At 39.6% G+C, this 14,005-nt stretch overlaps 2 protein-coding genes across 2 annotated transcripts; one reads left to right on the top strand and one right to left on the bottom strand.

Moving 5' to 3' along the window:
• Positions 1-1,080: 1,080 nt before the first annotated feature.
• Positions 1,081-2,890, bottom strand: LOC137959605 (probable pectinesterase/pectinesterase inhibitor 21). The gene is made up of 2 exons (XM_068806962.1): positions 1,879-2,890; positions 1,081-1,781 (listed from the first exon to the last, which is right to left on the bottom strand). The coding sequence occupies exons 1-2, from the start codon at positions 2,888-2,890 to the stop codon at positions 1,081-1,083; spliced, it is 1,713 nt and encodes a 570-aa protein (XP_068663063.1).
• Positions 2,891-3,577: 687 nt separating this feature from the next.
• Positions 3,578-13,054, top strand: LOC137958827 (endoglucanase 17-like). The gene is made up of 9 exons (XM_068805988.1): positions 3,578-3,659; positions 10,759-10,874; positions 10,998-11,204; positions 11,365-11,565; positions 11,652-11,744; positions 11,834-11,995; positions 12,078-12,189; positions 12,263-12,426; positions 12,500-13,054. Exons 1-9 carry the CDS (start codon positions 3,578-3,580, stop codon positions 12,830-12,832), a joined length of 1,470 nt encoding a protein of 489 aa, XP_068662089.1. The 3' UTR covers positions 12,833-13,054.
• Positions 13,055-14,005: the final 951 nt, after the last annotated feature.

The following is a 14,005-nucleotide window of genomic DNA, read 5'->3' as shown; positions in this document are numbered from 1 at the left end:
TGAGTTTCTATGGAGAGAAACTCAGAAGTGTACTTGATTTAGCAGAGTTATTGCTAGAAGAGTATAATTACCAATGCTTTTTGTTGTTATTGTTGTTGTTGTTGTCGGTTTATGCATACTTGAAGATTTTGATATGCTTCTTTGGAGTTAGAAGGCATTTTATCAAAAGACTGATTGAATTCGTTGAAGGTTTCTGGTCTTTTTGAATGAGTTGTAGAGCCATAGGACTCATGATATTAGTTTTTTGAATGAAAGAAGACTCCCTTACATATGAAATTTGCATGTGGGTAGAATTTGTATTACTTTAAATTTCCCTATGTCTAATGCATGGAATGTTATGATGGTATGGCATAAGCATTGCATGTGAGTTTAGTTTGAGTAATGTTGTTATTATTGTACTTAATTGCATGTCAAGATAGGTTGAAGGTGAATGTGTCATTAATCCAATGACTAGTTCAAATAGTTCATATGAGAGATATGAGCACTTAGTACTAGAATATTGTGGTTTCCTATAGTTATCTTTTTGTATTAAAAATAATATTTTCCTCATTTTGATACAATTATATTTTCTTAATTTTTATGCAAAGGTAGTATGGAATGACACTTAGGTTGTGTCGGTATTAGTCCATTTTTTCCATAAGAATAAAGGCCCTAGGGTTGATCATAAGTATTTGGCCTTCATGTCTAGGGTAAAAACTAAGATGAAATGAATTTTTAACATATACATTACATAATCATGAAAAATGGAATCGTAATATAACCCTAGTAATTCAATCCTAACATTATGCAAATAGGATGATTGGAGAGAAACTAACTTCATAATTCAATCCTGTTGTAAAAAATAAACCAAAATTTCGATCTATGCATTCAATATACAATGATGAAGGTGAAGTCTTACAAATCTCGGAGGACGCATGTACAGAGACGAGAAACTGACATTCGTAAAAATGGCCTCCGGAAGCATGATAGTCTTCACATTCTACTTTTCTTTCCGACTCATACACAGGCATGAGGGAGAAAAGTAGAAAAAAATAGTTAAAGATGAACAAAATTATACTTAGACAGTGACAGAGATTTGTTTTACAGATCTGTATACAGGCTTGCAGTGTAGGGCACCTCAGACATGGGGATCCAGTGGTGACCTCCGAGGAATTTCTCCACCGTGAAGAGCTTGGCCCGTTCTGGGGTAAGGGTCTTAATTCCCCGCCACTTGACTCTCTGTGTTTTAGCAGCAGCAGGCCCTCTGTTGTCGTACTCAGCATAGAAGCAAGTTTTGAGAGCAAAGTCGCCTTCCCAGGGCAACCACCCGTCAGAGTGCACGAAGTCGCCCAAATCCGATTGGATGAAGAAAGTTCGGGAGTATTCTTTCCATGGGCGACCAAGGTAGGTGGGAAGCTTTTTAGTGAAAGGAAGGTACTCAGGCTCGGCCACGATGGTGCAGTTGTGGATGATGAGAGCTGTGGGCTCCCTCCTGTCCTTCCTTCCTTGGGCCGTGATGATGTTTTGCTGGTTGTCCATCGGCTTTCTCGCCATGAGAATGCAGTTCTGGAAGACCACTGCAGCATTTCCAAACATGAAGTCCACCGTGCCGGAGATGGTACAGTCACGATAGAATTGGCGTTTGGTGTGGAAGTAGAGAGTGTCTTGGTAAGCATCCATTCGACAGTTGTAGAAGATGGCCTTTTCTGATTGCACTCGAAGAGCCACGGCTTGGTGCTTCTCTGGTCCGGCGCTGTTCTCAAATCCAATGTTCTTGGCCATGAAAGCATCCCCGATTGCGGCTGCAGGGGTGATTCAATTTCAAATTTTAACTCTAGAAATAAAGAATTCCATCGAAGCACGCATAAGGCTGCATGTGCAATAACGGAGGATACGTACCGAATGTGGCAGTCTTGAAAGTGGGAGTTCCATCGACGAAGTTGAGGTGACCAGTGATCTTGGTCTTCTCCGGTCCATCTCCAATCATCACAACATTCCACATTGTCTTGTCAATGACGACTTGTTCCTTGTACACTCCTTGCTTGACGTAGATCACGAATGGCTTTTTGCTTTTGAGAGGAACGGTAGCAACGGCGCTGTTGATGGTTTTGAAATTTCCTGATCCATCCTTTGCGACCACAACGTCAGGAGTGAAGGAGGAGCTGCTGAGGAGTCTACGTCCAGTGTCGGAAACCCAGTCAGGCGTGTCCGCCTCGAGGAGGCGGCGGTGCAGGAGCGATTGGAGGTCCAAGTCTGAGATGAGCGACGAGATCTCGGCGACAATGGCGAGGATGTTGCTAGTCAGCTCGGAAGCACCTTTCATGAGCTTCTTCATCTTCATACCCACATCGCTGTTCACACCCTCAAAGCCATCCACGCACGTCTCTTGGTACGTGACACTAGCGCTGAGCCACATCTTCACGTCTTCCACTACTGCTTCTAGCGTGGATAGGTTGAAGCTGCCAATCTGGCCGAGGGAGGTCTTGAGGTCATCAATGGCGTAGCCCATGAGGTCCTCGCAGTTAGCGAGAGCCTTCTTGGTCATAGGATCCTTTTGCGCCTCTTTGAGGAGGGAGGAGTTCTTGAGAACCTGCTTAACCTTGGTAAGGGTCACTTGGAATGCCAATTTCACAAGCTCCTTGGGATCGGTAGTATTACCGGCGGCCTTTCTGAGGCTACTCTCGCAGGCTTCCTTGAAGTCGGTCGGTTGGCAAAAGGCCTTAACGGCCTTTACCGAGGCGTGGATCTCGTCACTACCTCCATTGCTGGCCTCGGAGCTTTGGTAACTCTGGATATTGTTGTGTCCGAGTGCGACGGCGACCACCATGGCCACGAGCACAAGCGAGGCGACACCAGCAATGGCTATTTTCTTCTTCCCTCCTTCATTTTTTTCATAATACCCAACTGTCATTTTCTATTTTATTTTTTTCAAAGAAAGACAATTCCGTTTTTTGGAAGAACAGATACTTATATCTTCTAAACCTCTCTCGTCCTTCTGAAAAGTTTATAAAAGGCAAGAGAGCAGTAGAAGAAATAGATGAAAAGAGCAAGAGCTCTTTTTTGTCTGTTTGAAGGGGGGATTCAATAGATCCTGTATATAAACTAGTTCAGAATAGGCAAAACCAGAAGAGACCTGAATGCGAGAAGGTAGGAAAACCATTGGATTTGGAGGATGCCAGGATATAGTTTGTGGCCAAACGAGGAGGAGAGAGTCCAGAGATCGATTCAACCGTTTTCTTGTTGAACCATTTTTAGATTTTCGCTTTAAATTACTAACTCTAAGAAATTGGTTTTGAAAATCCTTTTTGCTTTGAGAAAATTGAAATTACTATTTGGATTTTTATTTCCCGTGTTCACAGAACAGAATCAATTGACGAGGGGAAATAAAGAAATAAAAGATTAAGAATTAAGGCTTAAGGACAGATGACTAAACGAGAGAAATGAAGACGAGCCTCAACTATTCACTACTGCACCGGCATTGGATCCTAATAACCATATTCTCTCTGTTTGCCTGATTAGAGAGTGATGAATACGTCCTACAAATCGAATCCAAGTGCCCATATATAATCCACCGTCATTAAATCCTAGTAAATCTGTCATGAATACATCTTCCCTCAAAATCGCCTTTCTCGCCTCTGTTTCTGTCCTTGTTGAAGTCGTGTCCTCATCAGCCATTGGCGGTCCGGCGGTGTCTACTGGCGCCAAGGCACGCGGAAGGACGAAGAAGAAGAAACGCCAGGGGTGGTTTGAATTTCCAGATCTTCAAGCGCGCCAACATATTCCAACAGTGGAGACGAATAGAGTCTCAATGGGCTTTCTTTGTCGGAGCTCGTCGTCATTAGCAACGACGGTGGTCGGCGGATTGAAACAACAATATGTTAGTTCTTTCCCTCTAATCTTAACCTTGTTTCTCTGTTTGCCTTCTTCGGCTTCTTTGATTTTGAAAGGGGCCTTCCCTCGCTGTGGTTCATAGTCTGAATTATATTGCACTCCCCTACTATGCAGTTTCTGCTCTCTGCCATGACATTAACTGGTCTTCTTCTGTTGAATGTTTTGCAAAACAGGAAAGGTAATTCTGGAAGTGGCCATTCTCACTACTGCAATGATCGTAAGGCAAGGATTCCGACGTTCAATGGCCATTCCTGTTCAGTTCTTTTATCGCTCTGGTTGTGGTCGTTCCGTGTCAGGTAATAATCTTGAGTACCCACTAGCTGTAAACTATTTGAAAATTGAATTCCTACTTCTGCTTTTAACTCTTTATAAAAATTAAAAAATTCTTTTTTCTTTCCCTTGTTTGTATCTATCTGTTAATTTCTCTTGGAGATGTTTTGCTTAGAAATATCTTTTCATTTTTTTCTCAGTTTCACGAGTTCCCGGCTAATTTTGGTTGGTTGTTTCTGGGCATAAAGATATCATGACAAGGAGATGGGAGGAGGTCGATGGTGAACGATTTCTAGGTCTTATGAATGAGTAAACTGTAAGGGGTTGTTGTACTAGGTTCTTCAGAGATCACCTTGGAACCGCAATAACTGAATTGAATGGTGATGGCAAGTCAGATTGGGGGTATGTAAGGTGTAAACATCTAGAGTGTAAATTGTAATAGACTTTAGGGCGGCTATGGTTTGGTTTTTGCAGGTTTACAGTTCTTTCAGCATCCTGTGGTTCCAAGCAATTTAGTAATTCTAGCAAAGATCATGTTGGAAGTTGTGTAATTGATAAATGAGATATCTTATGTAAATGAATGAATAGTATCATAAAATGGGATGTATTATGTGAGGAGATTTATACGTGAATGCTCATTCATATTACGAGAAAGAAAGGTTAGATTTATATGAATTGAGTGAGTTTTTCTTTCTTTTTTGTTTTAACCTTTTGGTGCTCATAGAGGATAAATCTTGCACCACGGATTCTATTATTTATTTATTTAAGCCTGTTGTTGGACCTCTAAATTCGTAATATGTAGTCGTTGAACACAAGCGAAAAAATATACACTTGAACACAGGTTAAGCATGAAATGTTAAATCCGTAATAGTAAATTCTAATCCAGAATTTACAACATGCTAGAATATTAGGATTAAAAACATACTTGGATCCATTCCGTGAATTTCGCTTTTTGATGCGAAATCACTATGACGAACGATAAGAACGGATATGGTCTTCCTCAACTAAATCGCCTTATTCCTCAATGGGACCTTCGTCTCTCTTCCGGATGGGGAGAAAGGAAACTGTGTGTGATTTAATATATTGGGGACCATAACCTTGTTGTGTCTCTTTATTTCCCCACCTTTATGTAATAATCTTCAAGTACTCAAGAGCATTATCAATCATTGCCATATCCTGAAAATTAAGAAAAATATAACATAATTCACTTGTTCATCTCCACTAAACCAACTTATTCCTAGTCTTACGCCAAGGTAATTCTGTCCTCTAGGACACTCAACCAAAATCAATCTACTGTTCAACCCAGAAGTTTCTCCAGATCTTGTCCCTACTGGATCAATTTCTTCTCACTGTTCAACCAAGGAATTGTTGTCTCTCTCTCTCTCTCGTTATGAGTATTGTTTCCATTATTCCTAAAACTCTCATGTCTGAACGCTTGATGACGAATCAACACCTCCGACTCCTTACCCGTTGGTCGACGTCCTCCTTCGCAGGCGAAGCGCAGGCATGGCAGTGGCCGTATGGAAATTTACAGGGAAAGCATGGCGGGGGGTTAGCCTCTGCTGCGCCGCGTGGCTATTGCATGTGAGCGATTTCAGGCGGGCACATGTCTGCCATCCCTACATCAACCTTCCGCACCCCCGGTCAAATCTGTATCGCTTTCCACTTCTTTAATCCTCCTCGTCGCTTCTATATTATAATGTCCAATCTTCATGGAGAGAGAGCACGCCCTCAGATTCTTTCCCGCCATGACTATGCCGTTAAATCTTGCCCTTCTCCGGCGCTCTCTGTTTTCTTTTTCATCGTTAAAGTGATCATGATCTTTTTCTCATCTGTCTCAGACGGACGCTCGTGCTTCTTCTTGAAAAAGGAGAGGTTGTTTCTTCCTTTTAGATGACACCAGTCTCGAATCTTTTTCGTTGTTATTACACCAAGCGCCTGATAAAGTCTCGATTTGGGCTCGGGCTATAGTTAAGAAATGGAATAAGCTTAAGGGAATTTTACCAAAATACCGGTTTTAAACAACTTATTTATGAAAATAACGAAGACCACAAATTATTTACAAAACTACCGAACTTTGACCGGTCCACCGTATATGTGGACAGTCAAAGGTGACACGTAAGCTTTGACTGTTTACGTGTCGCTCCATCATCAGTAGATGAACACATAGACTGCCACGTCATTATTATTGACACATCATTCGCCACGTCATGATAAAATTTTGAATAAATTTAAAAAAAATTAAAAAATCACATACACTTTTTATTACCTTATATCTAAAATAAAAAATTATTTAAAAAATTAATAAACAATTAAAAAATTAACTCTTACTTACTTAACACCATTTAATATCAATTAAAATATTTATTAATTAAAAAAATTATCGTTATACTTTTTATTTCTTCATATTTTACAAAATAAAATAAAATAAGTAAATTAATTAGATTTAAAATATTTATAAATTAAAAAAATACAAAAAAAATATTTTAGAGTTTAAAAATACTTTATTTGTATATTTTATCACCTTATTTACGAAATAATAATATTTACAAATTTTAAATATTTATAAATTTAAAAAATCTTACTCTTAAGTCTTACCCATATATTATCGATTTAAAATATTTAAAATTTTTAAAAAAATAAAAAAAAAACTATTTTAGAGTTTAAAAATATAATTTATTTGTATATTTTTATCACCTTATTTATAAAATAATATTTAGAAATTTTAAATATTTATAAATAAAAATAATCTAACTCTTACCCATTTACTATGGATTTAAAATATTTATAAATATTTTTTTTATTTTTAAGTCTTACCCATATATTATCTATTTAAAATATTTATAAATAGAAAAAAATTTACTCTTAAATCTTACCCATATATTATCCATTTAAAATATTTATAAATTAAAAAAAATATACAAAAAAAATTGTTTTAGATTTTAAAAATATAATTTATTTGTATACTTTTTATCACCTTATTTACAAAATAATAAATTATTAAAAAATATATTATTTAATTAAAAATCTTACAAAACTTTACAATAATTTTAATTTGGCAAAAATTTTATTAACATAAAATCAGAAATTAAACAGTAAATCCATAAAAATCAATACAGTAATTAAACACCTAAATTCAAATTAATATTATAATTAAATAAAATAATTCTATTCAATTAACAAAAAGGGGAAGGGAAAGAACATCGGCGGCGAGAGGATGAACAGAGGGTTGAGCGGAGGGCGTCGAGGGCGAGGCCGAGCGGCGGCAACAGGGGCGAGGTCGAGGCCGAGGCAGAGCAGCAGTCGCAGGCGAGCGGCGGCAGCGGGGACGAGGCCGAGGCAGAGCAGCGGCCGCAAGCGATTTTCTCCTCCACGATTTTCTCCTCGCCTCTCGTCTCGGCTGCTCTCCTCTCGTCGCTCGCCTTCTGCCACCTCCCCTGCTGCCGCTCACCTCCCCTGTTGCCGCTCGCCTCCCCTGTTGCCGCCGCTCGGCCTCGGCCACTCGCCTGCGGCCTCTGCTCTGCCTCGGCCTCGACCTCGCCCCTATTGCCGCCGCTCGGCCTCGCCCTCGACGCCCTCCGCTCAACCACTCTCTCTTCGTCTCAGCCTTATCATTCGTTCTTTTTCTCCGTTCCCCTCTGTTCATCCTCTCGCCGCCGACGTTCTTTCCCTTCCCCTTTCCTCTCGCCGCCGACGCTCTTTCCCTTCCCCTTTGTTCGTCCCGGCCATTCTCTCAAAACCTTGGGGTGATTTTTTAGGGTTTTTGTTAATTGGATAGAATTATTGTATTTAATTATAATATTAATTTGAATTTAGGTGTTTAATTACTGTATTGATTTTTATGTGATTTACTGTTTAATTTCTGATTTTATGTTAATAAAATTTTTGCCAAATTAAAATTATTGTAAAGTTTTGTAAGATTTTTAATTAAATAATATATTTTTTAATAATTTATTATTTTGTAAATAAGGTGATAAAAAGTATACAAATAAATTATATTTTTAAAATCTAAAACAATTTTTTTGTATATTTTTTTTAATTTATAAATATTTTAAATGGATAATATATGGGTAAGATTTAAGAGTAAATTTTTTTCTATTTATAAATATTTTAAATAGATAATATACGGGTAAGACTTAAAAATAAAAAAAAATATTTATAAATATTTTAAATCCATAGTAAATGGGTAAGAGTTAGATTATTTTTATTTATAAATATTTAAAATTTCTAAATATTATTTTATAAATAAGGTGATAAAAATATACAAATAAATTATATTTTTAAACTCTAAAATAGTTTTTTTGTATTTTTTTAAAAATTTTAAATATTTTAAATCGATAATATATGGGTAAGACTTAAGAGTAAGATTTTTTAAATTTATAAATATTTAAAATTTGTAAATATTATTATTTTGTAAATAAGGTGATAAAAATATACAAATAAATTGTATTTTTAACTCTAAAATATTTTTTTTGTATTTTTTAATTTATAAATATTTTAAATCTAATTAATTTACTTATTTTATTTTATTTTGTAAAATATGAAGAAATAAAAAGTATAACGATAATTTTTTTAATTAATAAATATTTTAATTGATATTAAATGGTGTTAAATAAGTAAGAGTTAATTTTTTAATTGTTTATTAATTTTTTAAATAATTTTTTATTTTAGATATAAGGTAATAAAAAGTGTATGTGATTTTTTAATTTTTTTAAATTTATTCAAAATTTTATCATGTAATGACGTGGCAAATGACGTGTCAATAATAATGACGTGGCAGTCTATGTGTTCATCTACAGCATCGCTCTGATGATGGAGCGACACGTAAGCAGTCAAAGCTTACGTGTCACCTTTGACTGTCCACATATACAGTGGACCGGTCAAAGTTCGGTAGTTTTGTAAATAATTTGTGGTCTTCGTTATTTTCATAAATAAATTGTTTAAAACCGGTATTTTGGTAAAATTCCCTAAGCTTAATCCTATTAGGCTGTGTGACCTGGTGCTTACGGTTTCCATAAATCCCATTTTGAGTGAATTGGACACTGGTAGAAGACGATCCGCAGTGAGGTAAATGGGTGCCTTATCTGATGTATGTAGTTCAGAACTTGAGACAAGCAACATGTGTGCAAGTACGAACCCGACTTTTAGCTCCGTCCTCGATGTTGGGACTGGGGCATATGAGTTCCAGCGAGCTTCTACTTGGCCCATGTTCAGTTACAGGAATCTGCCCTTCATTATTGAACACCGAGCTACCCCCGTTGAGGGCTTCCTCATCCACACATGGACCTTCATATACGTCCGACTATGAGTGCCTGCAACAGCTCTGGTCCCTTTCCTCCTTGTCGTATAAAGTTTACACTCTGCAACACTTTTTCGTTTGTTATTAATTTGCAGACACTAGAGTATGAGAGATAAGAAGCGAAGCAAGCGATTCGTAGATGAGAAATGATTGCCTCGTCTTCATTGAAAATTAACGAAATACACTATCATGATCATCGTTGAAATCTAACTTGGCATGTGAAATCTTATCTGAATAGGTTAAGAGCGTTATGACTTTTTCTGAATAGTAGATGAAAAATGAGCTTCAGTATTAAGATCCCATTCTCCATTCCCGCGAGGATGTATAGGTACGCAGTTGAGGAAAGAGACAAAAGGCATTGCTCCATGAAATTCACCGGTGGTGGGGAAAGAATGGGGGGAGATTGGTGCTTCTGCCTTTCGGATAATCACGGAGGAACACATCGTGCAGAACAATGCCCGGATTGTCGTTGATACGGAGGTAGTCGCTCCGCAGACAATAGACATGCGCCCCTGTGTCTCTCTTAAATTTTGATTTTTAACCTTATTATCGAAGCGGGATTGGGAGCTCAAGAATTTTTCCCTTCTCAATTCCCGTCAATGCAAATGCCCAAGTTAGTCGTCTTCCCCGAGACGAACTTTAGACTGCGACCTTTTTTGACGATTTGACGGAGAAAAGGGTAGATTTATAACTACATAAAACCATGTTGCTGGAAGGTTACAGGAGCTTAATCAATGGCCGAGTTCCTCTCGGCCCGGGCTGTAACGCGAAACAAGTTACTGCTGCACTGACACGCGGTCCAACCTTTTTAACATCTGCAGTGAATACTGAATAGTGAATAGCGACTTCTGACTTTCTGAGAGAGCAATTAGTAGACTAAAAGTGGTATCTTTCGGCGTAGTGGAAATTCGAGGAAGCAGAGGCAGTCCTAAACTTCGCTGGAACAGTTTTGGAAAATTACTCTCAAGGCTACATTACATGTTTAACAATGGCGAGGAAGACAATACTAGGGGTGGACGTTCGCCGTTTGTCCTTTTCCCTTCTCTAATGTGCCATAGAAAGAGGCGCTAATAATCACAGAAGCGGATTTGCAGAGGCAGCTTGAGGTTATAAATGGTGAAGACTCTTTCCTTCTTTTCAGAGGAGGGCAGTTGGTTCAGGTTAGTTGGGTTGGTTGGTCTCAAGTAACCTGCCCATGGCTCCACTTTCCTTCCTCCGATTCGTCTTCGTCTTCTTCGCCAGTCTCTTTTTCCTCTCGAGCGCCTCTCCATCCTTCCATAAGTCTCATCACCGTCACGTTGCCTACCAAAATTACAGAGACGCCCTTGCGAAATCAATCTTGTTCTTCGAAGGGCAGCGATCTGGCAAACTCCCTCCTACCCAAAGGGTCAAATGGAGAGGAGATTCGGGTCTCTCCGACGGGTCTGACATGCATGTGAGAAATCCTCTTTTCTATCTGCTTTTCTGTGTTCTTTTGCATCTTTATGAAGAATGACGGCCTTGGCTGTTTTTTTTATCTATGCTTAAGCAGTCTATGTTATATTTGTGTGCAATGTAGGTAGATCTGGTAGGAGGATACTATGACGCCGGAGACAATGTGAAGTTTGGATTTCCCATGGCTTTCACGGCGACTATGCTTTCATGGAGTGTGATAGATTTTGGTGGATTGATGAAAGGGGAGCTGGCGAATGCTAGGGAGGCTATTCGTTGGGCTACCGATTACCTCCTCAAGGCCACTGCTCATTCTAACACCATATACGTGCAGGTTGCCTTCTTTTACTGTTTTCTGACATTTGCCTCGGCTGCTTTCATGGAGTTTTTTTTTTTTTTTTTTTGTTTGGCCACCCATTCATGGAGGTTATTAGGTGTTTTTTTTCTTTTTTCTTGGTATTCTATTTTTACAGCTGAGCTCTTTTTGTCCGCAGGTAGGGGACGCGAACAAGGATCACTCATGTTGGGAGAGACCGGAAGATATGGACACTCCGAGAAGCGTTTACAAGATTGACGCCAACAACCCCGGGTCTGATGTTGCCGCAGAAACAGCTGCAGCTCTGGCAGCTGCATCACTAGTCTTCAGAAAATCTGACCCATCTTACTCTAACCTGCTCCGGAACAGAGCAATCAAGGTATAGACCAAAGCATTGGCGCAACATTATTCAATTGGAATCCTCATCACTGCTCGTTTAAATTCTGTCATTCACATGATTTGCAGGTTTTTGCCTTTGCAGACAAGTACAGGGGAGCCTACAGCAACGGCCTGAAGGCTTATGTCTGCCCCTTCTACTGCTCCTACTCGGGCTATCAGGTCTCATTCATCTTCTTAAGAATCGTTTGTTCTACCTAATCTTGGATCCTTTATTTCTCGCGTTAATCTCCCTGTTTTCTTTATTGAAGGATGAACTGTTATGGGGAGCTGCATGGCTGCTAAAAGCCACCAGAAATCCCACCTACCTGAACTACATTCAGGCGAACGGTCAGACCCTTGGAGCTGATGAGACTGACAACACATTCGGGTGGGATAACAAGCACGTAGGGGCAAGAATCCTCCTCTCCAAGGTAAGCAAATAGAAGAAAATACAAACTCCTATCTCTTCGATGGAAACAAGAACCGTGAAACTCTCCGTCTTCTTCTGCTCAGGCCTTTTTAGTGCAAAACATGAAGTCCCTTCGTGACTACAAAGGACACGCTGATAACTACATCTGTTCTCTGATTCCTGGTGCTTCGTTCTCCCAGTCCCAGTACACCCCAGGTAACTTTACGAGTTCTCGGAATCCTTCCGTCGAATTCGAAACAAGTCTCTCTGATCTGATTGTTGGGAACAGGAGGGCTCCTTTACAAGATGAGTGACAGCAACATGCAATATGTGACATCCACTTCCTTCCTTCTCGTCACCTACGCCAAGTACTTGACCTCTGCCGGCAAGGTCGTCTCTTGCAGCGGGACGATCATCACCCCTAAGAGACTTCGGGCCATTGCGAAGAGACAGGTACTTGCACTTGTGACCGATACCTCTCTTAACAGTTTTTACAAATCTGAAACTCTGAATCGGTGCACACCAGGTGGATTACCTCCTGGGGGAGAACCCTTTGAAGATGTCCTACATGGTGGGGTATGGCGCGAGATTTCCGCAGAGGATTCATCACAGGGGAGCATCACTGCCGTCCAAGGTGGTGCACCCGGCCAAGATCCAATGCTCAGACGGGTTCGGCATGATGAAATCGGAAGCGCCCGATTCGAACGTCCACGTTGGGGCTGTAGTGGGTGGACCCGATTTACACGACCAGTTCCCTGACCAGAGGTCCGACTACGAGCAATCTGAACCGTCCACTTACATGAATGCTCCACTCGTGGGGACACTGGCTTATCTAGCCCATTCCTTCGGCCAGCTCTAAACTCTTTTTCCGGTTGTCTCTTGCTTTGCCTTAGTTGGTCCCTTTATGTTGTGTCTGTGCTTTTTAACTTGTTTTTTTCTTTTTCCTCGGTTCATCTAATCATGTGTAAGAAAGAGGCCAGTGGCCCGGCAGAGAGAAAAGGTTCCAGCGGGCGGGCCCTCCTCCATTGCTCTTCCGCCATGCTTCGGCTGCTTTTGTAATAGAAGAAACCTTAGTAGAAAATACAGCTTCGAGAATCCAGAACTGGAAGTACTCGGGAACCCTGACTAACCGAGACCCGGGCTCGTGGTTCAAGAAACGATTCATGTTTGTACCCAATAAAAAAAGGAAAAAGCAGTTTCTGAGATGCTAAAATTTGATAGGTTCTGTCAGGAGAAGCTCAGATTCTGAGCTCTGAGAACCAAAAGCTGTGTTTTCCTGATTGAAAGCCGCGGCGGCGACTCTGTTTTGACTTACCGAACAGAAGACATCTCTGGACAAGACCAAACCTGGGAGAGAGTACGACAAATGAAAGCATTCCCATCTACGGCTGTTTCCATATCACATTGCAGTTCAATTACGTAGTAGTCTCTTGCATTTTAATGGGGCCAAAGAAAGGAATAGCCAGAGTAAAAAAACCAGATAACCATCACCACCGGAACATCGTCACGGCTTTGAGCAAAAATCTTTCACTCCCAAGAACTTCCACGTGTTTCTCCCAATGCAAGAGGATGTCCCGTAAGTCCAATAAACCGACTGAATCTAGTATAGTTAATACGTAACCACATGATCGAGATAAAAAATAAAAGGTAATTGAAATAGAGACAACCTCAAATTGTAGAGTTGTAATTATTTATTATCTCTGTTATAATTCTATAAATAGTGTATACCCGATCATAATCATGATAATATTATTCTTCATTTCTATATTATATACCACATAGTTTCTCTGTAATTACATAAAAGGAATTACTTATGAATAACTAATCAGCCTCAGAATAAGTAGCAAGGCAGAAAGAAGAAGGGGGGTTACTCATATGCAAAGTGCATGGTTCCGAATGAGAACAAAATATTTGCTGCTCCAGTAAAGAATTCCACCACCTGAAGGTCTAGTAAAGGCGAGTACCATTGGGGATAAAGTACCAAATTTTGTTACAAATTCTTGCTTGTCTCTATGTCCAATAATACATTGTA

This window comes from Aristolochia californica, unplaced genomic scaffold (assembly GCF_029961685.1).
Source record: "Aristolochia californica isolate CCGP_79_NKW_82.1479 unplaced genomic scaffold, dmAriCali1.0.hap1 SCAF_3, whole genome shotgun sequence".
NCBI classification, from domain to species: Eukaryota; Viridiplantae; Streptophyta; class Magnoliopsida; order Piperales; family Aristolochiaceae; genus Aristolochia; species Aristolochia californica.
Note: the sequence above shows the minus strand (reverse complement) of the source record. Positions and strands in the feature narration are given on the sequence as shown.